This window comes from Hetaerina americana, unplaced genomic scaffold, assembly GCF_022747635.1.
Source record: "Hetaerina americana unplaced genomic scaffold, ioHetAmer1.1.p SCAF_37, whole genome shotgun sequence".
Classification (NCBI taxonomy): domain Eukaryota; kingdom Metazoa; phylum Arthropoda; class Insecta; order Odonata; family Calopterygidae; genus Hetaerina; species Hetaerina americana.
Window position 1 is genome coordinate 1,228,113 of NW_027286952.1, and position 24,264 is coordinate 1,252,376.

General features: G+C 45.2%; 1 protein-coding gene across 1 annotated transcript in view; it reads left to right on the forward strand.

Annotated features, from left to right (window-relative positions):
- Positions 1-3,825: 3,825 nt before the first annotated feature.
- nkd (naked cuticle) overlaps positions 3,826-24,264 on the forward strand; it is a 102,056-nt gene continuing 81,617 nt past the window's right edge. The window contains exon 1 of the mRNA XM_071589389.1: positions 3,826-4,645. Within this exon, the coding sequence (XP_071445490.1) occupies positions 4,567-4,645 (79 nt within the window). The 5' untranslated portion in view covers positions 3,826-4,566. The remainder of the gene's footprint in view (positions 4,646-24,264) is intronic.

Below are 24,264 nucleotides of genomic sequence, written 5' to 3' on the forward strand. Positions count from 1 at the left end.
CTCTCCCTTATCACTTACCCTTCCCACCTGGTGCTTGCACCCCTGCCATACACGTTCTTGGTGCACCGCGGGGTATTTATGTATGTCGATGCATGTAGACTCCTACGCCGAGTCATGTTCCTTTCGGCCTGCGGTAACTTCTACTCTCTCTCTCTCTCCGGGCTCTCGCACCCCCCCCCCCCAACCCCTTACACCTGGGCCCTGGCGGCAGCCTTCGGAACCAATCGAGAGACCGTTACATCTAAAGATTTAAATTCTAGGGAGAGTACCCTTTTAATTACGTCCATCAGTTCACACCCCAAAACCCCTGAGCACAAGAATAACCGAGCGACAAGCATCCCTGTTGGAATCTCTAATTTAAGTGCCCAGAAATGAGAAATAATTTCTATTTGAATTCGAACCTATTCGGCAGAGTGAGAGATAATCGGAGGGTTGGTAGAATTCCTGAGCAGGACTCCTGGACTTTGGGATTTCGCTTTCACTGGGACATTTTCATCAGAATCTAGCACCATATAGAGTCGCTTAAGTGCCATATACTTCTCGCAAAAAATTACTTTCATGACGAATCCAAAAGAAATAAGTTAAAATACATTGGTGAGCTCCTTCCGGAATGGCATGATGGTGTTGCCCGGCCAAACACATCTGCATACATGTAACACTATAAAACAATTTAATTTGAATATGTAGGTAAGAAATATCGTAAATTAGATGATCAAAAACCAAACATCTAATTGATCTTATACGTAAAGGTGTTCAAAAATTAACCTTTAACTTTCAAAAATATTTTGGACCCTTATCCAATATTCGTACGATATTTACGCGGTGTGTGTGGTGTTTGTGTGTGTGTGTGCCCAGCCTCCGACCATGGCACCAAGCGTCACTGCCAGTGCGCACCTATTGCCACCACCACCTCCCTGGCACCTCCCCCTCCCTCGCACCCATCTCCCAAACCAGGGCCGTGGAAGCTCCTGCCCTATTCCCGCCCGTGAGGACCTCGTCCTTTCGAATGTGCGAACGAAAGAAATAATCTAGGGGTAAGATATGTTGGTCGTTCCATTTTCTTTTTTCGAGAACAGGGATGGACTCCATAGGGCGAATGAATGCCCCCGACTAAACATGAGGTGTCCTCACCAATCATTAATTGCAAGGCATTGCGTTTATTTGTTTATTTCCTTCTGGTTTTGTTAGACAAAAACACGTTCGAAAGCCACAAATTAAATACATGAAATGCACATTGCGTGAAGGCGTGGGTGTCCTCATCAGAATCATCAAAAGCGAGGAGATCCCGCGAATGTTGCGGCCGGCCAACGTGGGACCTCGACGAGGCGCGGTAACGGCCCGCCGGCCTGCCCCGAGGAATACGCACGCGTGCAAAACCCGTGCCGGCGGTCGAGAAGGGCCGACGGATCTCGGAGCGATACAAATACCGCACGCCCTTGTTGAAGTTTCCTTCTCGCTGAGCCGGGTCTGGCCTTCTCGCCACCCAACCCTCCTCCATCCACTGCTCCTTCTCTTCTTCTTCGTATTTCCCTCGGCGGCTTCCTCTCTTCGCCCGCCCTCTCGGAAACTGTGCTCGCCCTGTCCAACTTATTCCCTCCACCCACATCTCAAAAGACTCCAATTTAAAACCATCCTCTCGCCTCAAAGACCAGGTCCCACGGCCATGAAGCAGCACTACGCCAGATCCCCACATCTCGACGCTGCAGTCCTCCCATCTTTCCCTCTCGCAAATGCCTCTTTCACTTTCTCAATTCTTTTCCTTACGTCCAACCCACAATGCCGCTTTTCCCCCACAATGCTGCCCATGGACTTCTGCACCTGCTCTAAGTTCATTCCCTTGCAATTTTCAAGTTGAGCGGCTTCCTCGTTTCTCGAGACTCTCATTACTTTTGTTTTCTTGTATTTGATCCCTAACCTAACCTCTCGCAATTTTGGCAGAAAGCATTGTACTCAATGATAGATGCAATCTCTCTCTTTGCTGTCAGACTCACCTTTGCTGGTGAGTGGTTTGTAGTTGACCTCATCAGCCGTGCATGCTTACCAGTCCTTCGCCCGCCCCACTCAGGCCACCCTCTCTCGACTTTGCATCGGCATATTTCGAAGCAAATCATGTTGAAAAGTGCCAGCGGTAGCCCTGTTTCACTCGTTTGCCAATCACGGCCCATCCTCCCTCCCATACACGTACCAGTGCCGTCTGGTTCATGTTTGGGATCAATCGGTCACACATAACTCTACTTCAAACCCATATTCCGCGATATCTCCACAAACTCTGATCGCTCCAATCATTCGGACGCCGCCTCTAAATCCACGGGGCACACATTCGCACCCTGATGGCATTCGATATTCCTTCGCACCGATGTCCTCATCGCTGCCGGGCGTCCACTCTCGCCTTCGCCCCTGCCAAACTGATCTTCTTCGCCTCTGCCGTTGTTTCCACTATTTTTTAACCCTATACTATATTCACGATCTCGGACTACTTTTGCTGCGTGTGGAAATAAACTCATCTCCCGCCCACTCCTTACATATTCAGCTGCTTGGCACTTTTTCCGGATGGGGATAAAAAATGATGCGACGAATTCCAACTGCAAACTCATTGCGCATGTCCATAAAATCTCTTCCCTCCATTTTTTACTTGAGAGAAATCATGCTATAAAACCAGCATAGATTAAACAACATCCAAGTTTGCTATTGAATTATCCTTTACAATTTAACTTCTGTGAAAGAAGGGAATAAGTTCAATATATTCTCTTTTCCAAAGCGAAAGCATTTTAGCGTCTCGATCTCGTCTGAATCCGACGGTACGATATTTATGAAAGATAGAGACGATCCGATGAGGCAATGCCTATCATCATTTGCTTGTGATCTATTCTATGTAGTGCAGTCGGCCTCCAACATCTTCGAATCGCTTATTTTTTTAGCAACTTTTTGTTTTCTCCATCTATGGAAGCCGCTCTTTCGACCGTGACATTCGTCACGAGGAAAACCACTCGAGCCGATGGCTCCGAGATGCACCATCCCATCTTCACGACGTGTAGCATTCGCATGAATCGCGGGGCCCACCCACCGGAAGTGCCCTTCAGTTCAAAGAGATGCAGGCGCGCGCTCCGCCGTCGTCCTCGCGATGCGGGAAATCGATCGCGGATTCGAACCGTTTCTCCGCGGCGCCAGCGGGATGCACGGAAGCGAATCGGTCCCCTCGGGGACGATCGATCGCCGCTAGGGGCCCCTTGCCCTGGCCGTGGGGCAGGGCCCACCCGCCTGCCTCTCTTCTTCTTCCCGGGGGAACGAGAGCGTCCTCCTCCTCCCCCCCCCCCCTCCTCCGTCCTCTTCCAAGAAGAGACGACGGGGCGAACGTGTTTTCTCCATTGAAGTGTGCGCCTCCGACGACGCGGTTGTTTTTTGAGGAACACGCACGCCTCCGTCCTCCTTGGAGGGGAGCGCCGACTTGGGAGGTTGCCGACTCATGTGTGCGTGCGTTTGTGTGTGTGCGTGTGTGTGTGGGTGCTCTCTCTCTCTCTCCAGGCGGAGGAGGGGGGGAGGGAAGAGGGGGGGGGGGAGGAGGAGGAGGTAAGCGGCGGCGGCGGCCTCTCTCCGTACGTGCGTTCTTGGAGTTTGTCGGTCGGTGTGTGCGTGCGTGCGTTGCTGGCACTCCCCTCTCGCGTGCGGCGTTGCCACGTCTCCCGCTCCGAAGGCGGCGCTCTCTGAAGGAGGCAGCGGGGCATTTGCTGTCGCCGTCGCATTCTCGGTATAACGTTGGGAGGGGGGAAAGGGGAGAGAGAGGGGGGGGAGGGTGGCGGCGGCGGCGGTGGTCGTTTGGGACGGCGGTCGGTCGCTTCGTCGAGTGTTCAGTTGGCTCGTGGTGTTGCTCCGATCGAGGAGGGCGCCCTGTGCGAGGGCGCCATTCGGATTGTGCGTGTCCTTGCAGCGCGAGCGCTGGTGTTGCTCCCCCCGTGGTGCTGGTCCGTTCGACTAGCGACGTCTGGTGTGGGGCCCTTCGGTGCGAGGGACCGCCCACGGGGCCCCGATCACTGCGAGGGTCCGCTCGCACGGCGGCCCGCTACCCTGAACGCGTGCGTGTGACGTGCGTGCGTGCCTGTGTGTGTGTGTTCCCCCCTTCTCGTTCTCGGAGGGAAAGTGGGCCGCGCTCCTCGTGTTTGTGTGTGTGTGTTTACGTCGTCCTCGGTGGAGAGAAAGAGGGGCCGCGGTGTGCGCGCGTGTGAATGTCCGTGTTTGTGTGCGCCTGCAGTCGACGGCTCCCGACGAGAGGAGGCGCCGGCGCCTGCGTGCTTTCCTTGTCTGTGCACCCCGAGTGAGCGAGCCTGGTGATCGCCTCTCCAAATGCTCGACACGTGCCTCGAAATCGATCCTTCCATCGCCCGATTGCGTGCTCCCGACCGGATGTTGTGTGCGTGGTGCGTGGTTGGAGGGCGCCCGCGTGGATGACCGCGGTGGCGCCTCCGAGGGCCGAGGGAGCCGCCGATCGGAGGTGACCGGTTCCCGTTCTTTCCCGCCTTCGAGGGAACGGCCGAGTGTTATTTTCCATTTGGTTCCTGACCTGACATTTAAATGTGCGTCTCCCTAATGGCTACAAATCTGGTGAAGTGGTGGAAATCGAAGTTCCTCAACGGATACAAGCAGTTTACAGGTATGCTTGCCTCGCTATCCTTCGTCGTTGGGCACACCGCGCGCGTCGTCCGTTGACCCGATTTCGCGGCGGGGACCACAGCATCGGAGGACGGCCTCCGCTGCGTCACTGTCTCTACGACAGCGCGGGGAGGCATCGGACGTCACTTGCCTACCACCCATGTGTCAATTTCTGTTCCCCCGTGCACGTCGTCACGAGCATATCTGCTTGCTCTCCCTATGTAACAACCCTTGACACAGTGATGTACCTGCGTGAGGATTATGCAGTATTCTCACCCAGATTCGAAGACGGGTAATGTTTTGTTCAATCGTGACCTTATCGTGATTTCGACCTTCGGGTGAAAAAATATTTTCGTTTACCGTGGCTCGCCGTTCTAGGATTCCGCGACTGCAGGAGGGCAGTTGTCAGATAAGACGGTCGTAAATGGAAAGAGGGATAAATAAATACCTGGGGTGTAAATTCGTGCCGTACCTGCACGTATCCCGCAAGCCACCGCAAGGGTTTGTGGAAGGTGGTGTCAATGTGTCCTTGCCTGTGCGTATGAATAACAGCAAACGCATGTGCATGGGTAATTACATTGTGTAAGAATGGCTGTCATTGAGCGAATGGTTTAAACGTAGATTTTTGAGTTGAAAATGTAGTAGTCGGGTACGTTTGATTTTGTTTAGGTAAAGATTGCCAATAGTGCGACGGAAGAACATATGATGGTTGTGGGTGTAGTCTCTTCCTATTTCCATCAACATGCAGAGTGTCCTGCGTACTTTAAACCTGGAATGATAGCGCTTGCGAAACATAAAATCACTCAGTGGCGTGGCCTGGTTGGGGGGGTGGCTTTGGGAGATCAAATGAAACTGATGTTTCATTTCGACCCATGAAACCAACAACAACAAAATGAAAATAAAAGTGGCATAAGCCACATGCTTCTTTCCTGTTAAAGATATATTTACTCTCGACTCATCGAGCGTAATGCACTTTTTAATAGGTGAATAAACAAAACCATAGTTCAAATAGCTCAAGGAAGAGTATTAAGGTTTAGGGTTAAAATATTTTACCATAAAGATAATGGCAAATTCTAACCTAATATTTACAATTAGTTTTGGCGTAAGCGGAACACACGAATGGACGCATTGTTCACGTAAAGCAGTGAGGATTTAATTCTACCATATATTGATCCTTTGACAATTTCGCAATTATAATAAAGGATGTTTATAATTTCCAACGTTCTTCATGGCATGGCAAGTTTGCGCAAAATCAGATTTGTCCCTAAATTTGTGCAAAATAATCTGGTGATTGTGATAAACAAAGACTGCCCGAACTACTTAAATAAATTGTTTATTGGTACGGAGTGTATAATTTGTTGAACCTTTAAATAAACTCACTTTCATATTTGCTTCGGAACACTGCACGCCCTACCAGTAAAACGACAGCGGAAAGTCGGGAGGGCAAGATGGGCTCTTTTGGCAGCATTTCAATAGCAATTGTTTTACAGATGTCTGTACCTTTAATTTACAGAAAACTTGGGGTCGAACTTCTTAGCACCATTCTAATATGGCAATGTAGAAATGGATGTTGGGGGAACATTTATTGTTGTACAACACTTTCACTTTGCATTTAGACAGTGCGTGGAGCACTTAAAAAAATGATCACCTATTTTTACTAAGGTGTGTGTTTTAGAGAAAACTTGATGTCACATCACTTGCTAACGTGGGATTTTCGAAATCTAAATGTGTGTTATCTGTCATCAATGAAGGATTCTTTGGCAAAAAAAATGCTGCCAAGCACTCACTAGCCATGCGGAGTTTTGTTCACTTCCGCAATCTGTTGTGTTCTTCCAACGCCACCGAGGGAACTGCAGGAAACTCATTAGGCAGTCTCACAATTAAGGTTCACGTTCTCTCGCACTTCTTTCAGGAAATGGGCTTGGTACATGAAAGGGAACATGCCCATCAGTGCAATATATGTTGGCCTACATTTCCCGATCCGCTCTCTATCGCTATTTTGCAAATTTACGTGACCTTCAGGCTTTCAGGAACTTAGAGCTTTCACGAGAGTTTCAATGTGCTATTATAGTTAATGGTAATGAAGGATCTCAGGTTTTCCCGGCGTATGGTATTCCAGCGGTTCAGGTAGGTTTTGTATTGACACACTATACAATGGTACATTTCTTTGCCTCTTTTCACAAAACACAGACTGACATCCGACACTACAATATACCCCCCTTCAAGTACGCATATTTCCTCCCTCCCTTCATTTGTATGCACTGCAGATCGAAAGTTAACTCCTATCACGAGTAATAGCTAGCTGTCTGTTCGAAGTTTTCAGCCATCAATACGTCCCGGATCAAGCCCATATACTAAAATAATGAATTCTTCACATGTGGACTGCAGTTCTTCCCTAGTTTGTATTAATATTTTGAATGTGATTTCATTAGGTAGTGTTATTCGTAGTTGCCATGCGAAGTGCTCCTAAACTCCCTTTGCTGTGCCTGAGTGAAAGCGCTACTATGGCATGAAATTTAAATTGTCAGTTGGTTCATGGTTAATTTGTTAGTTTACATTTTGTGGTAATGTGGTGCGTATATTGGCGAGGGAGGAACTGTGGAGGGTAGGGCATCCATTTGGGAGGGTTGGTGTGTGGCAGGGGCCTTCGCCGTGGAGTCGAATATGAAGAGAAGAGAGGTTTGGTCGGCTGGAGACGAGGAGGCGCTGGAAAGAAATGGATGCAGTTTCCTGTTCACCAATAGTCGTCTCACGGTTTAAGTCTTGCTGTTCTGCGTGAAGCGGAATCCATTCTCGGCACTTACTATGCGATGGCATGGTAAGCATGCCTAGTACCTGCATCCACGCCTGAAATTAGTGCTGAAAATCGGTGATTCTCGGCGATGCACGCCAGTTCGGACGAGTTGGGAGGATCGGGAAGTGTTTCACCCCGTGGCATCGCCATTACAGAGGATGTCTTTTTAAAACAGTTTTATGAATCGCTTTTGAATCCTTGACAGTTAAATTTCCCTACCTCCTCCTGCGGCCACACCAAGTGCTGCCGTTTTTTTCCACTTTCTCCTTCCAAACAAAAATCTCCAAATTCAATTGCATTTCACTAATATTTTATGCCGCCTCTCTTGTAACTTAAGCTTCACATGCATCGAATTTAGATTGGCTTATCCACGACCACCCGTAATCCTATCCGTATCATGAATAGCCGTCCTAATCCTGACACGATACCATCAGGTCCATCTTAAGAGCAATATAAGAAGCGGTGCCCGAGTCAGCAGGCAGGCGCTTGAGTGAGAACCCGGGAGTTGGCGCATATTTGGTTGGCTTCTTAGGGATTTTGAATGGCGCGGTCTAAATTAAGCGCACTGAAAACCAATAGCCACCACCATTCTCTCCTACCGCCACTCCCCTCTTATTTCTCCCCTTGTAACCTTCTGGTTCCTTAACCGACTCCCCCACACCTTCACTCCGGGGAAGGTCATCCTTCTCCGCTAGACGAAAGCGCCCCGACGGCCGAAACGTGAAATATCACTGCGAGTGTCCTCTGTTATACAAGTATTTGTGTGTATGTTTAGGCAGTATGTACTATGTGTAGTGTGTTTTGCCACGTCTCCCCAAGTGCACCTATGTGTGTGTGTCTGGGTATCATTCGTGTTCCTGAAAGCAGGATTCATAAAAGCGAAGTGAAGATTGTCATATCGTTACTATCGACAATCTACCGGTTAAGGGAGGTTTTGGATGCACAAATGCCACCAAACGGTAGACCGGCAATTCCTTTTGCCTCCCGTGGCAAAACACAACCCAACATCATAATATACGAATATTATGATGTTGGGTTCCCTCTTCATTCCTGTAAACTTCATCCCTCCCTTAATTCCGCCTAACATCCCAATCCTATTCCTATCCTTACTTCCTCCTTTGCCTAACATTCTCCCCTCCATCACAGTCTTCGACAAACCATTGCCAATCAATATGCTTTTCATCCATTTATCCTGTCTCCCTATGATTTCCCCCAACAATCCCCTCCCCTCGCCCACTTCCTGGTTTGTTTTCCTTTCGGTCCACTTCACCTTCTCCATCCTTCTCCACACCCACATTTCAAAAGCCTCCAATCTACGTCCATCCTCCTGCTTCGATGACCAAGTTTCCGCACCGTACAAAACTACGCTTCGTATCAAAGTTTTGATGAATCTTTTCTTAACATCCTTGCTCGACGCCCCTGTCATCAACTCCCTCCTCCTTATGAAAGCCTCTTTATTTTATTCATTTAAGTACCCTGCAAGCCACCGCTAGGATGTGTGGCAGGGGGTGAATACCCACCAGACTAATATTTTGGATACGCTACTAAGTTTTTCGGAACAAAGTTTTATAAAGCTAGTTCCTCTACGCTGCACGAAATCCAAATCGGCAAGTAATCCAACTTCGTGAGGATCCCATTTATACTCGCAGCGTATTCTTAATAAGGACTAACCAGCAAAGGATAACATTTCTCTTTTGACCTTTTCATCATATTTGCCAAGTACTCTTCTCATAAATCCAATTTTTTTTTGCTTGTCCACATATTCCCCGTGTTTCACCTGGAGAGATCGTGAGTGAGGGTAACGCCGAGGCATTTAATTGATTCTAAACATTCCATTACTATGTTCCAGATGCAGTAGGCGTTCGGGAGGAAATTGCTCTTTTCCGAAAATTCATCACTACGCACTTGTTTAATCTAATTGTAATTGCCTAGTGTCGCACCAGCGATTTACAGGATGTACAGGTGTATATCATTCACGTCATCTGACAAAGCTGCTATGTCCTCAGATTCCCGGATAACACGATAACTACTGCATGGTCGGCAAATAAACGTATCCTACTAGTGACTACGGAGTCAATGTTGTTAACGTAAAAGTAGGAATAAAAGAGATCCGATAACACTTCCCTGGGGAACACCTGAAGTAACTTCTACTGCATTTGAGCTAACTCCATCTATGACTGCTCTTTGTGCCAGACCATTCAAAAAATGTTTAATCCAACCCCTGATCTTTTTATATATACCATATACTTCTAGTTTAGTGAGTTGTTTTCTATGTCAAAGGCTTTCTTAAAATCTAGGGCGGACAAAAACTTCTGATTTTCGAGGTGTCTCACAGTCGAAATAGCTGCTATATGTTCCATAACCTTGTGCGAAATGGATGTGAGGGAAACAGGTCTGTAATTGTTCGGTTCCTCGTTGTCTCCGTTTTTAAATATTGGTCTTGCGTCAGCAGTTTTCCAATCTCTAAGAACCTTGTGATCTACTAGCAATTTCTTGAATATGATTTATAGATAGGGCGCAATTTCCGAAGCTATATCCTTAAATACTATATACGAGCGGGTATTTCATCGGGCCCGGAGGATTTATCAGGCTTAATATTTTTTCGGCTAACGTTCTATTCCATTATATGAGATTTCAATTTCGGGCATCGGTTGACCGGCACGATTTGGTTAGCTATCGAAGTCATTCGGTGAGACATTAGAGAAGACGCTTTGGGAGAAGGAATTTAATGAGTTAGCCTTTTCCATACTGTTGGGTACTCTTTCAATTTTATCATTTTTGAGAGAATTAAAAGTTGACCCATTTCCCTAAATTTATCTGACGTATGACCAAAATGATTTTGGATTCTCTTTCGAAATTTTCGCCAACCTTTTTCTTTTTAATTCCCTTAACCCTTTCCGAAATTCATTCTTGGCATTCGCCCGAGACATCTTATATGATCTCATTCTTTTTGTTCCCAGAGATTATTATTATTAGGTAATCTACCGGTTAAGGTAGGTTTTTCGATGGACACAGCTACTAAATAAATATTTTGTGACTCCTAACAAAACACAAAATCCAGTATCCTACTCTAAATCAGGTCCCTCTTTATCTCTGAGTACTTTCTTCCTCCCTTCATCCCGTCCAATATTCCTATCCTGTTCCCTCCCTTTCCTCGTTTGCCTAACATTCTACCCTCAATTACAGTCCTCAACATCCCACTGCCGGCCAATACCACCTTCATCCACTTTTCCTGCCTCCATAGGATTGCTCCCAACAAACCCCTCTCCACGCCCACCATTCCAAGTACTTCCTCGTTTGTTTTCTTCTCTGTCCATTTCACCTTCTCCATTCTTCTCCACACCCACATTTCAAAAGCCTCCAGTCTACGTCTATCCTTCTGCTTCAATTACCACGTTTCCGCGCCGTACACAGCTACGCTACATATTAAAGTTTTTACGAGTCTTTTCTTAAAATCCTTACTCAACGTCCCTGTCATCAACTCCCTCCTCCTTGTGAAAGCCTCTTTGCCTAGCGCAATTATTCTCCTTACGTCCCTACTACTTTGACCGTGTTGGTCCAAAACACTACCGAGATATGTAAACTGTTCTACCTGCTCTAGTTTTTGCCCTCCTATTTTAATGTTCAGCTTAGCCTTTTTCTTTCTAGAAAATCGCATAACCTTTGTTTTATTAACATTGATTCTCATCCCATACCTGTCGCACTGGATTTCCAATTCACTCAGCAATGCTTGCAGCCCCTTGGCTGACTGACAAACTAAAGCTTGGTCATCAGCAAACCTAACTGATTTTACGAATTCCCCGCCCACTCCCATTCCTACCTCCAGTTCTTCCCAAGCCTCTTTAATCATTTCCTCTGCATACAGGTTGAACAGCAACGGTGATAATGGGCAACCCTGCCTTACACCTCTTCCTAAAACTGCCCAACCGGACTCCCCGTTCCCCACTCGCACCTGAGCAGTCTGAGGAATGCATAGGTTGCGGATTAGCCTCCTGTCCCTCCAATCTATTCCTATTTTGTACAATATACGCATTAGTTTTTCCCAATTTTTCCGCGCCGTACATAGATAGCTACGCTCGATATCAAAGTTTGTACGAGTCTTTTCTTAATATCCTTACTCTACGTCCCCGTCATCAACTCCCTCCTCCTTGTGAAAGCCTCTTTGCCTAGCGCAATTCTTCTCCTTACGTCCCTACTGCTTTGACCGTGCTGGTCTAAAACACTTCCGAGATACGTGCCTAGAGATATCATCCCTAATATTTTTCATTTTGGCGTGATATTGCCTTTTACGTCGTAATGCCTTTCCAACATCCGCGTTGGACCACCATCTAGGTTCGGTGTTATCTTTTATAAATTTACTGGGAATGAACTTGTTGATTGCCGAGCGCGTTATCTCAAGGAAGTGATTCCACATATCCTCGGTATTTCGGTGATTACTATTTTTCTTAAAACTACCAAATTGACTCAGTAGCACGCACATTAAGCCATTGTAATCCTCCTCTTTAAATAAGTAAATTTTCCTGTTAGGCTTCTTATTTCGAACCCCATGAAGCCCATGGGTGAACCCCCTGTGGTCACCAATGCCTTTTATAGTTCCTATAAGTTAAGGCTTTTTCGGGAATATTCTTTGCTATCAAATCATGAATAGTACTCTTTTTTCCTTGTGCTTTCGCCTCCTTACGTCCCAACTACTTGGACCATTTTGGTCCAAAACACTTCCGATATATGTAAACTGTTCCACCTGCTCTAAGTTTTTGCCCTCCCATTGTAATGTTTAACTTAGACTTTCTCCTATTTGAATATCTCGAAACCCTTGTTTTATTAATGTTGATTCTCATCCCAATACTGCCGCACCGAATTTCCAATGCACTCGAATAACTTTGCAATCCCTCGGCTGACTGACAAATTAGAGCTTGGTCATCAGAAACTGAGATTACGATTTCACCGCCGACTTTGATTCCTACTTCCAGTTCTTCCCGCATGTGAATCGTGCGTCCAAAACTCTCTACCCGCCTCCTTCACTACGCACTTGTCAAAATGACCGTCCCCACCTCGGAATTTCTAATTAACGATAGCACAAATATACAGGTAGCAGGGATTGCTGCGGTCCACATCAAGCAAGCAAAAAGCAATACCTTCATTACAGCGGCTGTTGGCAACACCAGCTAACATCCACTCTCATTGCTACTGCTACTTCCTATTCGTTTCCCCCCTCTCTGTGTCCTTACCCTGATTCCCTCAATGCATCCCCCTGCCCCTCCCCTCCGCCCTGGATACTTTCGTCAATTCCACCGCCTCGCCCCTCCCATCCCCACCATATATTTCTCTGGGATGCACTTTCCATTTCAAAGAGACCTGCTCCCATCCTCAAAAACCATAAGACCCCAGCCAACATTTGCCGCGCATGTTCCCCTGCTATATTAATACCTTACAATTTAAATGAAACAATTTCAGAGTGTAAAAATCATTCGCCTTGACTGGGATTCGAACCCAGATCCCTCAATATCCGGTCGAGCGGTTGAGTGCTTTAGCCACTTAAGCTACCGAGGCGTCCTCTTAAACTCTGAAAATTTGGGGCTTTTAAAGGAACTAGATGTTGTGACGAAATGCCGTACATACAATGTCACAGGCATTCGTATTCGTGCGCGAGGCGCCACAGTCCACGAGGTTAAAGCCAACTTTAAAATTTTAAAATTTTCAAAATATTCAAAATTTTGAAATGCACATTAGCGGATGACTCCGTTAAAAAGTTACTGTTGCGGTATCTCCCGCAGTTTCTTTGGAACCGTACAATTTAATTAATTTAACCCGAACATGACCCCTTCGCGGTCGAACAATGTTTTTATGATCCCCTATCGTTCGTGGGAAAAATGACATCTTAAATCTATCTGCTCTACCCTGAATATCTCTTGATTTTAGTAGCATGATCTCTTCTACCGTAGTGCGATGAGTGGAATAATACATTTTCAACATCACTGCTATAGAGGCACCCTTCCCATTTAAACGAGAGATTCAATCTGTAATTTAATCTTTGCTCCATTAAGTGATTCCCTTCCTCCTTGTTCTTATATTTTGGATGCGCTGCTAACTTTATCATAACGTTTTTACTAATCCATCTCCTCTACGCTGCACGCGATCCAACTCGGCAAGTAATCCAACTTCGTGAGGATCCCATATGATTGCAACGTATTCTAAATGAGGCTTAACCAACGACAGATAATAGTTCTCTTTGACCTTTTCATCGCATTTACCCGGTACTGTTAAAATAAATCACAATTTTTTGTCGGCTTGTACACATATTCCCCGTATGTGTTTCACCCAGGAGAGATCGTTAGTGAGGGTAACGCCTAGGTATTTTTTTGTTGTCTCTGGCGTAACTTTATGGAATTTGCATAACATATTGAAATGTAATGAAGTAATTGACTTCGTAATTCCACACACTTTATTTAAAAAAATTTTTAAAGTTTAATTTTAATTTTTTCCGATAGGGAACTAGAAACTGATCTAGTTGCCTATCAGAACTTGTCCACTCACAGAAGACATCGTCTACGTACAGGGTTCGTCCGGAAAATAAGTGTACTGACTCCTGGGCTGGGCGCGCCGCTCCAGGCGCGCCCAGCACCGCTCTGACGGGCTGCGATTGGAGGGGGGTATGTTGGCAAGCGACGCTGAAAAAGGCAGTCGGCTCTGAGCTGTGGTGTAGTGAGGAGCTCTGTTAACGCGAACCTCCACGCTCGACCCACGTCACGGAACGCGATGCCGAAGTTTTTGGAGCAGCGTTATTCCATCAAATTTGCGGTAAAGCTTGGGAAATCGTCTACCAAAACTGTCGGTATGATTAACCAGGCTTACGGGGAGTTAGCCATGTCCAGAAACATGATCTTTCGGTGGCACAATATGTTCGTGGAGGGCAGAGAAGAGGTCGACGACGAGTCTTCGAGAGGTTCCCGATGATGCCTTCGCGGGAGCGTTCCAGGAATGGGAACGCCGCTGGAACAAGTGTATCGACTCACAAGGGTCCTATTTTGAGGAATATTAGCTTAAGATATGTAGAAGTGTAATAAATTTTTTTTCCTGAGCTCAGTACACTTATTTTCCGGACGAACCCTGTATCTTAGCCAACAAAATACATTATTAATGAGACGGTGATCTGAGGAGAAGAAAACTTTTTCAAAATTGTCCATATAAATATCGGTCAGGAGTGGGGACAAGGTCGAGCCCATGGCTAAACCATTGGTCAGAAGGTATATATAGCCAGCGTGCTTCTATGAGGTCCACCTGACGATGACGTTCAACGTCGAAACCTGGGTCGTGTGTTTTTTAAAATAAAGTGTGTGGAATTGCAAAGTCAATTATTTCATTACATTTCAATATGCCTAGGTATTTAATCGAGTCTACACATCCGTTTTCAGCGCCTCCAATGCAGTCGGCGTTCGGGTGGGAATTGCTCTTTTCGAAAAATTTATGACTATGCACTTTTTTAAGTTTAATTCTGGTGATATGACACGCTTACCTTTCTGACCCACTTAAATCCAACCTCCAAGTGTCTCTCGAAAGCCCAGTGAGATTCAGAGGCGTCACGGTGATCCCACAGGATTACCGCCCTCCAGTGTTTGTGTGTGTTGCCCCTCCACCGCCATCCCTCCCGTCAATTGGCCCACATTTGCCCACTGCTGCGCGTGCCCCATCACCATCGCCTCCACTCCCCACCCCTCTCCCCTTGCACTCCTGACAATGCTGTGGCAATGCACCCCGTGCTCCGCTCGATGGCCCTGCAGAGCGGCGCTCGGCTCCACTTCCAGAGGGGATGAGGATAGCTGTGTGCGGAGGAATCGATTCGAACGAAAGAAGAAACATTTCCCAGAAACATTTTATCTGGTACAATTACAATTATTAGTCACCTGAAGATGACGCCTGTGCGTTGAAACTAGTTGGACCAAATGAGTAGTGTGTGGAAAATACCTAGCAGTCCAAATGGATTTCCACGTGTTGAAGCTTGATGCCATGGAGGAATTAATTTCTTTATTCGTCCCAAGTAGCTGGCTAACTTGTCATTATTTTCTGTGGCTTATAATAAATTGCCGTTATTACCAGTGTCACGTCACGCGTGTACAGAAGAAGTATTTCACACGTAAGAGCGCCGTGCGAAGTGCCTGTAGTTAAAATTATATGTACAATATTTTGATTGTTTTACCAATTTATCGATAACTATATCGTTAGGAAACTTTAAAGTTTGATGTTGTATGCCTACTTATTATTTTACTTAAAGATTTTGCTGGAGATCAAGATTTAAAATCAATAACAACAGATTGTATGATAACATTGTAATTAAGCTCATTTGATGAAAATGATTTAAATTAGCCTACTGATTTCCCACTATATTCCAATTCTTCTCCATCAAAGTATTGTGCATTGTTTAGTACTTTCAAAAGGATGTCCGCCAGTAGGAGGATCGTCTTCCAATGTTGTTTTTGATAAATTATGAAGGACCGAAGAGGGAGGATATCTGACGCCATGCTCACTCTAGAAATACCTGCGGCCAAAGCTTAATTTTGAAAACGTCGCTGGCAGATTCCAAATTACCTCTTAACTTTATTTCTCGATTTAGAAAGACTGCTATCAGACAAATGCTCTTCTGGCTCACAAGGGCTCCTAATTCGAGTCAATAAACACTTCCTGAATCCATACGCAGGTACTTCAGTAAAAAAACCATTTCCCCATTCTCCAAGTTTTAAATTTGCATATAACTTTGGCTTATGTTGAGTGACCGCTGTACGCACATGACCATGTGTAGACAGTGGCCATCCTGCAACAATACATAAAGGTTTGCATGGCAACAAACTTAAAAAATAGCCTTGCTTATTTCTGAATCATTTTGGTTGATTTCATCCATGGACACAGAAAGATTTATTTAAATGCCACTGCTTCATCCATAAAATAATTTGTAGTCGATACATTCATTCTGTAGCCTCACCTGTCACTATTTCATACCCTCGTGCTTATCACTTGCGGAGCTATACTCGAATCAACCGAACCAGACTTCAGGTTGTACTGTGGACATACGTATGTCTCACGAAAGAACAACATTAAGGAAGAAAATGGGAAACCACCTGAAATATTTATCCCTAAAAATGATATTGGATGATTGTATAATAAGGAGACGTGCCAACTTCGACATTGGGACCCCTGGGACAGGCAGGCCCTGTCGTGCCAGGCTGCTGAGTGAGGCGAGGCTTTCGCCATTCGCCATCCCACGAAATCCTTGAAAAGCGGAAGCCGGGTCAGCCGTGTAGTAACCTTAGAAAAGGGACCAGATACCAGTAAGAACTGGTATCTTGAATGTTAAGACTATGCCAAGGAAAGGTGAACTATGAAATATGAAAGGAGAGATTGAGCGAGGGAATTTAGATGTTTGAGTGAGGATGTGATAGGTTAGAGTTGGAAGGACTATTGGAGCGATTATTACGTATAGAAGTCGGAGGGTAAAAGAGCGAGCAAGGGGTGGCAGTGACGTCGAACGAAAAGGTAGGAAGAATTGAATGAAACAAGCGAGTGATGGAATTCGTATAATGAGGAGGGTGAACCAACGATCGTGGTCATCGTTAAAGTCTTCACGCCGCAGTCCAGACAATCTTAGGAGTGGATGTGGTGTTCGCTATCAGTTGGGGTCGCGGGTGCTCCTGGAGCATTTGATAGCGATGCTTGGGGATTGGTGGGTTACGGTAATTAAGCTCAGCTGATGAAAATAAATAAGAATTGTGGTGTTAATTCTACCCTTCTCACTCCACATGGCATTCCTACGTCCACCCCCATCCATCCCGCATTCCTAACTACGGACCCCGTCCCCCACCAGGGGTGGATTGATGAGGGGGGGGGGGGAGTTCAGGACGATGTTGGATAAGAAATGTATTTCCTGTATGTCACCTGATGATGACGCTACGACACGTTGAAGCCTAGGTCGTTGATAAATATTTAACGAACGTGGTAGTGTAAAGTGTATTCTTTGAAGCCCCTCTCGCCATTTAATAAGTCTGAACTTCAACTTTCCTCATCTAAAACATGTTTTTTTCTACATCTATGCTTTCATAGGCGGCACAGGAAAAGGATCTGGCTCAAATACCATGGTGTGTGAATTGCGCACGCCGTGTAGGGTTTGCTACTGGGTGAACTTCTGTCATCACCCACCAAACCTACCCTCGGATTAATTACTCTGTTTATCCGAGCTTTCTGGCCGAATGTCTTTACCATATAGTTCTTCTATATATTCCTTTCTCTAGAATCTTCCCTGGTTCAATTGCATTTTTATCCGGAATTTATATTCCAATTTTTACGCGGATTTTCCCTTCTTACATCCTGACAGTACGTTCACCTTCCCGTACACCGATTTCACTCCTGCTATCTTTCCATCTCCACGCACTGCGTCTCCCGCCGCGCTTCTTTTGCTCTATTTGTTGCCCGCCTCGGGCTCATATTCAGTATTTCTCTAACTCTGTGATTACATTCTTCCATTTCCTTCTCTCTTCCATGTTTCTAAATATCTCGTCCTTAATCCATGGTTTCCTTGCCCTTTTACTTATGTATTTACTATATAGCATTATTAGCGACTTACAATGTCAATATATTGATATGTTTCCATTTCTCTTCAGTTATGCTCGCCTTCCTGTCTCCAAACATAATTCTCTAAAGCCTGCTTGTACTCCTTTTCGGCAGTTCCGGTTAATGCTTCTACATTTTACTTCATTAACAGACTTCTCTGTTTTATCTTTTTGAATCGGACGCTACACTTCATGAGCATTAAATGGAGATCAAAATCTGCATCCGGGACACGGTGCGAATTGATTGCGCTGGTCCTAAATCTGTGCCTAATCATAACGCAGTCTGACATATACTGAATCCCTCAGCATTTTCCATGTAAATCTGCGCCTCTTGTGGTGTCTAAACGTGCGGGTGATGACTAACCCCTCTCTGCTACAGAATTCTCAATTTCTTTCCATGTGGCCATTCCTTGTTAATTAACCGTAGTCTCCCACCTCATCACCATCTCTTTCTTCGCCTATCGTCGCATTCCAATCCCCCATCACTATCAAATGTTTCTCTGCAGAAACACACTCGAGTAGTAGTAGTAGTAGTATTTAGGGGAGGCGACCGACAGCTGGGGTCATTTGCGCCACAGGGGATGGACAGGAAAGGGTTAAGGGTGGAGAGAAACCCGGCGTCGGCATTAGCCTACTCTTTACGAAAGGCACCAAGGGACATGGTTAGACACCACAAAAGGCGCAGGTATACGTGGAAAATGCCAGCTGACTCAAAAAGGTATCAGCTAGATTATATTCTGGTTAGACACAGGTTTAGGAACAGTATGATAAATTCGCACAGCTTTCCGGGAGCGGGTGCGGACTCTGACCACAATTTAGTTGTAATGAAATGTAGCGTCCTTTTTGAAAAGATAAGGTAGGAGCGGCGGGTTGGAAAATGGAATGTAGAAGCATTAACACACCAAAGTGATCAATCCTATTAATTGCGTTAAGGAAGAGAAATATGAATACTTGGGATAGAAAGGTATTTAAAAAATACTTTGGCGAATCAGGCTGGGAGCCATGCGAAGAGAACGTGTGAGACTGAGACTCTTAGAAATGTTCAGAACAGACGAGTTTAACGATGACCCTAGAGGAGTTATTATTATGGCCCCAGGTAGGTCAGACCACAATGATTATAAGATAAGGGAAATAGATTCCAGTACAGATAGATACAAAAACTCTCTCTTTCCTCAATCATCAATCAGGAATCATAATGGTACGATGGGTTTGGGTGTTTGTACAAATAGTCGTATAATTGTTGAAAGTCAATTGTAAAGGCCGAAGTGCTGTTTTTGGACTAATGGGAAATAAATAAATAGGAATTGAAAATCATTATAGAAATATTATATACATTCGATTTACAAGGGAGGACGCGACCAATCGTCGCTTAGACATCGGGTGTATTCGTAGGTGCATGTCTATATTATTTGATAGTCACATATTTGCCTGCGCGTAAGGTTTTTGCATTGCATACATATATATATATATATATATATATATGTATATATATATACGGCGTATATATATATATATATATATATATATATATATATATATATATATATATATATATATATATATATATATATATATACGCCTTCTATCAACATGAAGCTTGGTGGGTGATGGTAGAGTTCACCCAATCCCAAATCCTATGCGGCGTGTGAAATACACACGTTAGCAGGGTTTAAAGGGGGGAGGCAGTTCCTACCCCGGTGCCGCAGCCCATAGTTTCCCAGGAAGACTTGGCACCCCAAAATTTGCACAGATTTGGTGAAACTGAGTACGCAGAGTTGTCGCCGGGAATCGATCCCTGACCCCTATAGTCAGCTGTCCGACTCTACCAGCTGAACTACCGCGTACCCCGAATGACATCTTATGAAACATTATTTTCTGGAATTTTCTTCCATATAATTTACTATTCATTTTTTTAAAATTCTAATTAGCATCTGACGAATATTTTCCAGTTTTTAGTGGCAGGGGGCAGGATATATAAATGCTATTGTTATGGCCACCCGTGCCGGAAAGGGTGGGGATGGGGAAGGCATATTGGACTCAGTGGAGAGAGGGAAGGAAGTATGTATTTGGAGTTGAAGTGGGGACAAGTGTTGGATGACAGGTTGTGTTTTACTAGGAGAGACTAGGGAATTACCGCTGTCATACCCAAAGTCTACCGTCACTGCTAGTTAATACAGTAATCGGTTGATTACTATCGTGTGGTAATACTCTCCGGAATCATCAATTTTCCCATGTGAGGCATGTTCTTTGCGGTTGTGTAGAATTCGTTGTTTGCAGAACTACAGAATGCCTGCATTGGGTCAAATATTTGACACGGGTCGCTTCACGCATTTGTTTTTTGACATTGTCTGCCACAGTGCAGATTTTATCATGATCCCGCATTCTTAAATTTATCAAGAGTTCTGGGTATTTCACGTGAAAAATTCTCCTCTACTTTTATTTCCAGGAATCCCAAACAGTGCTCTTTAATGTATCTTACCGCTCTCTTTTGCTAACGCTGGACAGATATGCAGAGCTGGTTACTTAATGAAATGAGTTTCATTGGAGATATCGCGCCCGTATAAGTTTTAAAATGAAACGTCAAAGTTTCTGACTATTTCACCTGCTAACTGGTACGCTGGAGAGGTACGTGTGATGCCATTGCAGTAATAAGGTCCCTAATCGAGAGGAATATAGAATACAATCAGGAAGTATTTGCCTGCTTCTTGGATTTCGAAAAAGCGTTTGATAGAGTGAATTGGGAAAAACTAGTGAGTATATTGCATAAAATAGGAATAGATTGGAGGGACAGGAGGCTAATCCGCAACCTGTACATGTCTCAGACTACCATCAGGTGCGAGTGGGGAATGGAGAGTTCGGATGGGCAGTGTTAGGAAGAGGTGTAAGGCAGGATTGCCCATTATCACCGTTGCTGTTCAACCTGTATGCAGAGGAAATGATTAAAGAGGCATTGGAAGAACTGGAGGTAGGAATGAAGGTAGGCGGGGAATTCGTAAAATCAGTTAGGTTCGCTGATGACCAAGCTTTAGTTTGTCAGTCAGCTTTTGTTTGTCAATGGGTTACAAGCATTGCTGAGTGAATTGGAAATTCAGGGCGACAGGTATGGGATGAAAATCAATATTAATAAAACAAAAGTTATGCGATTTTCTAGGAAGGAAAAGGCTAAGCTAAACATTAAGTGTTTTGGACCAACATGGTCGAAGTACTAGGGACGTAGGCAGAAGAATTTCGCTGGGAAAAAAGGCTTTTACAAGGAGGAGGGAATTGATGATAGGGACGTTGAGAAAGGATATTAAGAAAAGACTTGGAAAAGGGATGGACGGGATGAAGGGAGGAAGGAAGTACACAAAGATGAAGGGGGACTTGACGTAGAATGGGTTGCTGGATTGTGTTTTGTTGGGAGTCACAGGATATTTGTTTGTTAGTTGTGACTATCCAAAACCTACCTCAACCGTTAGATTACTTAAAAAATGAAAAGGCCGTGATGGAATTCGTTATAGCAGCGTTTCACAGTGGTGAAGGACGGGGCTCGATCGCCTAAAGTGGAAGCATGTTGATCGATGATTCACTCCTGTCTTGATAATCCACGTCGAAAGTCGTAAAAACGAAAGTGTTCACGACTTAAACCCATTTTTTCGCTGAAGCAAAATTTGCGAGTTTCTGTAAACAACGCAAGTTGTTATCAAACGACCAAATTTCATGAAGAGAGTTAGCGTTAAAAGGGTCAACATTTCAGATGGGAACGTCAGATGGCGCCGAAAGCACTTGGTGTTGTCGAGGCTCAAGATACAAAGAGCAACTTTCGTAGTGCTGTGGGGCGTCAGGTTCTGTTCATCATGGCGTGGGCTATGGCCGTCCAAAACTTACCGTAAACGTTTGATAACCAAACTTCTTCATATCCTTTGGCCGTTGTATCCATGGTAGCAATGGCATTTGTTATGGCATTCCAGGTAAATAAGATGCCTTATTTGAGGAACGGAATGTTTCACTGCACGCTCTGGAGAATGATGGAGCCGTCGTATGGTGGTAGTGGCCCCGGGCGATAGCGTATGTGACTACTGAACGGTGTGACAGCCCTCCCCACACTAGGTTATCCCCGCGTGGTGACCGTGACGGTGCGCCGCCGGCTTAAGCATCAAGATGTCTCCAGGAAGTGCCACGGCAGAGCTGTTGCTCATTCATCCGGTGAGGCTCTGCTTTGTCGCGACGTCGATTCGAACGGACGGCATTGGCACCCCGGGGTCTTCGCTTACCGCAGACTTCCAACGACTTGAACCATTTAGGAGTACGATGGATTGTCTTTGGGCCCTCGACCTCCATAACGTGCAAGTGTGCTAAATCAATGAATTCTTAGAGCCCAAAGGTGGCGAGTGCCGCATCACTCCCCAGAATCCCGTCACTTCCCAGAATCCCGGGAACGGTGTCCTCCAAGTGCCCCGCCTCTCGGGAAGAAGTGCGTCGTCTCTTCCGCCCCACTGGTCCTCGGTTTCCGATTCCTTTGGGACGGATTCTGCCGTGGTTAGAGTTAAGCAATTAATCGCCCAGGGAGGCGGAGATGGTCGCGGGGGTAGATTAATGATGATTTGCGCGGGGACGAGGGTGATGCTGGGAAGGGCAAGTGGGGCAACGGGCCGCCACTCCATGGCGTCCCACCGCGGAAGGAGGGCCGTTTTGCTTGGCAAACATTGCTATTAATTCCGAGGAAGAGGTGCTGACGGTGTCCGAGACTACATTAATGAGAGGGTGATGTCGTTTGCACCTCAATGGATCGGTGAAATCTGGTGACCAATGAGTGAAGGTGTATCAGTGTATGCGATTGGGAGCCATCGGGAAGGAAGAGGCGATGCACGCGGAGAGAGGCGAAAGGAAGCAGAGGGAGGTGAAAAATGGTGTCTCGGCTGAAGCGAAGGCGTTTATTTCCCTCGGGAGGGGCGGTGGGGTAATTGGTTGATTAGTTGGTTGGGTGGGCGGTTGGGTGGTTGGTTGGTAGGATGGTTAGTTAGTTGGGTAATTGCTTGATTAGTTGGTTGGGTAATGCGTGGGTGGTGGGTTGGGTAGTTGAGTTATTGGTTGGTTAGTTGATTGGTTGGGTTTTTGATTGGTTGGGTGGGTGGTTGGGTTTTTGATTGTGTGGTAGGTTGGGTAGTTGGCTAATAGGTTAGTTAGTTTGTTGGGCGGGTGTTTGGTTGTTTTGGTGGTTGGTTGGGTGGTTGTTTGGGTGGTTGGTTGGGCGGGTGGTTTTTTGGTTTATTGGTTGGGGGGGTGGGTGGTTAGGTTGTTGGTTGGTCGGCAGTGATGAGTGGAGTGGTTTCAGGAATCGAGTTAATTTCCGCAGAACTAGGAGTGCAATGGATGAGTGTTGTCATTGGTTGATACTCAAATACGATATTTTGGCTTTTGCACTGAGTATTTTACAAATGCAGATTTGCCTTGAAGTGAAATTTTTCCTGGTGGACTTAATCTATGTACCAAGTAGTAGGGTTGGAAAAGGTCACTGTATGTACCAATGGAGTAGGTTTGGAGAAGGTCAATGTATGTAGCAATGAATTAGGGGTGGAGATGGTCAATGTACGCGTATGTACCAATGGAGTAGGGTCGGGGAAGGTGAAGAGGGTGGAGGTGCCGCCTTTATCTGCGTCGTGAATAGGTTGTTGTATAAACTGGAATGAGTGGTCTCGAATACATAGTGGAATCGCTAATCAAAACAATTAAAGAAAACATTAACAGGAAAGTCAATGCGATACGTGTGGGATGTGAATCAAGTTAAACATCGACGGAATATATTTGTTCCAGAAAGAGAAAGGTTAAGTTAAATATTTAAAAATAAAATTAATTTGTATTCATAAACGTTATATAATCTATTCATTATGATAATTTGGAATGTATATATATATATATATATATATATATATATATATATATATATATATATATATATATATATGTATATATAATGTATATTAAGTTAGCACTAGTGGACAAAGACAAAAACGTATCATTAATAGACAAAAAATTTCACACTCCTGTGCATATAAAACGGACCAACAGACAACAATACTTACATTATTCCAGTGCCACCCATATCACACCAAACACTCAATTCCTTATTCCCTGTCCATAAGAGGACGCAGAATCTGCAGTTATCCCGATTCCTTTGATAAATTCCTCACAAACTTACACCATTTTCTCCTCAAGTGAGGTTATCCTGAATCCTTCCCAAACAAAAGAATC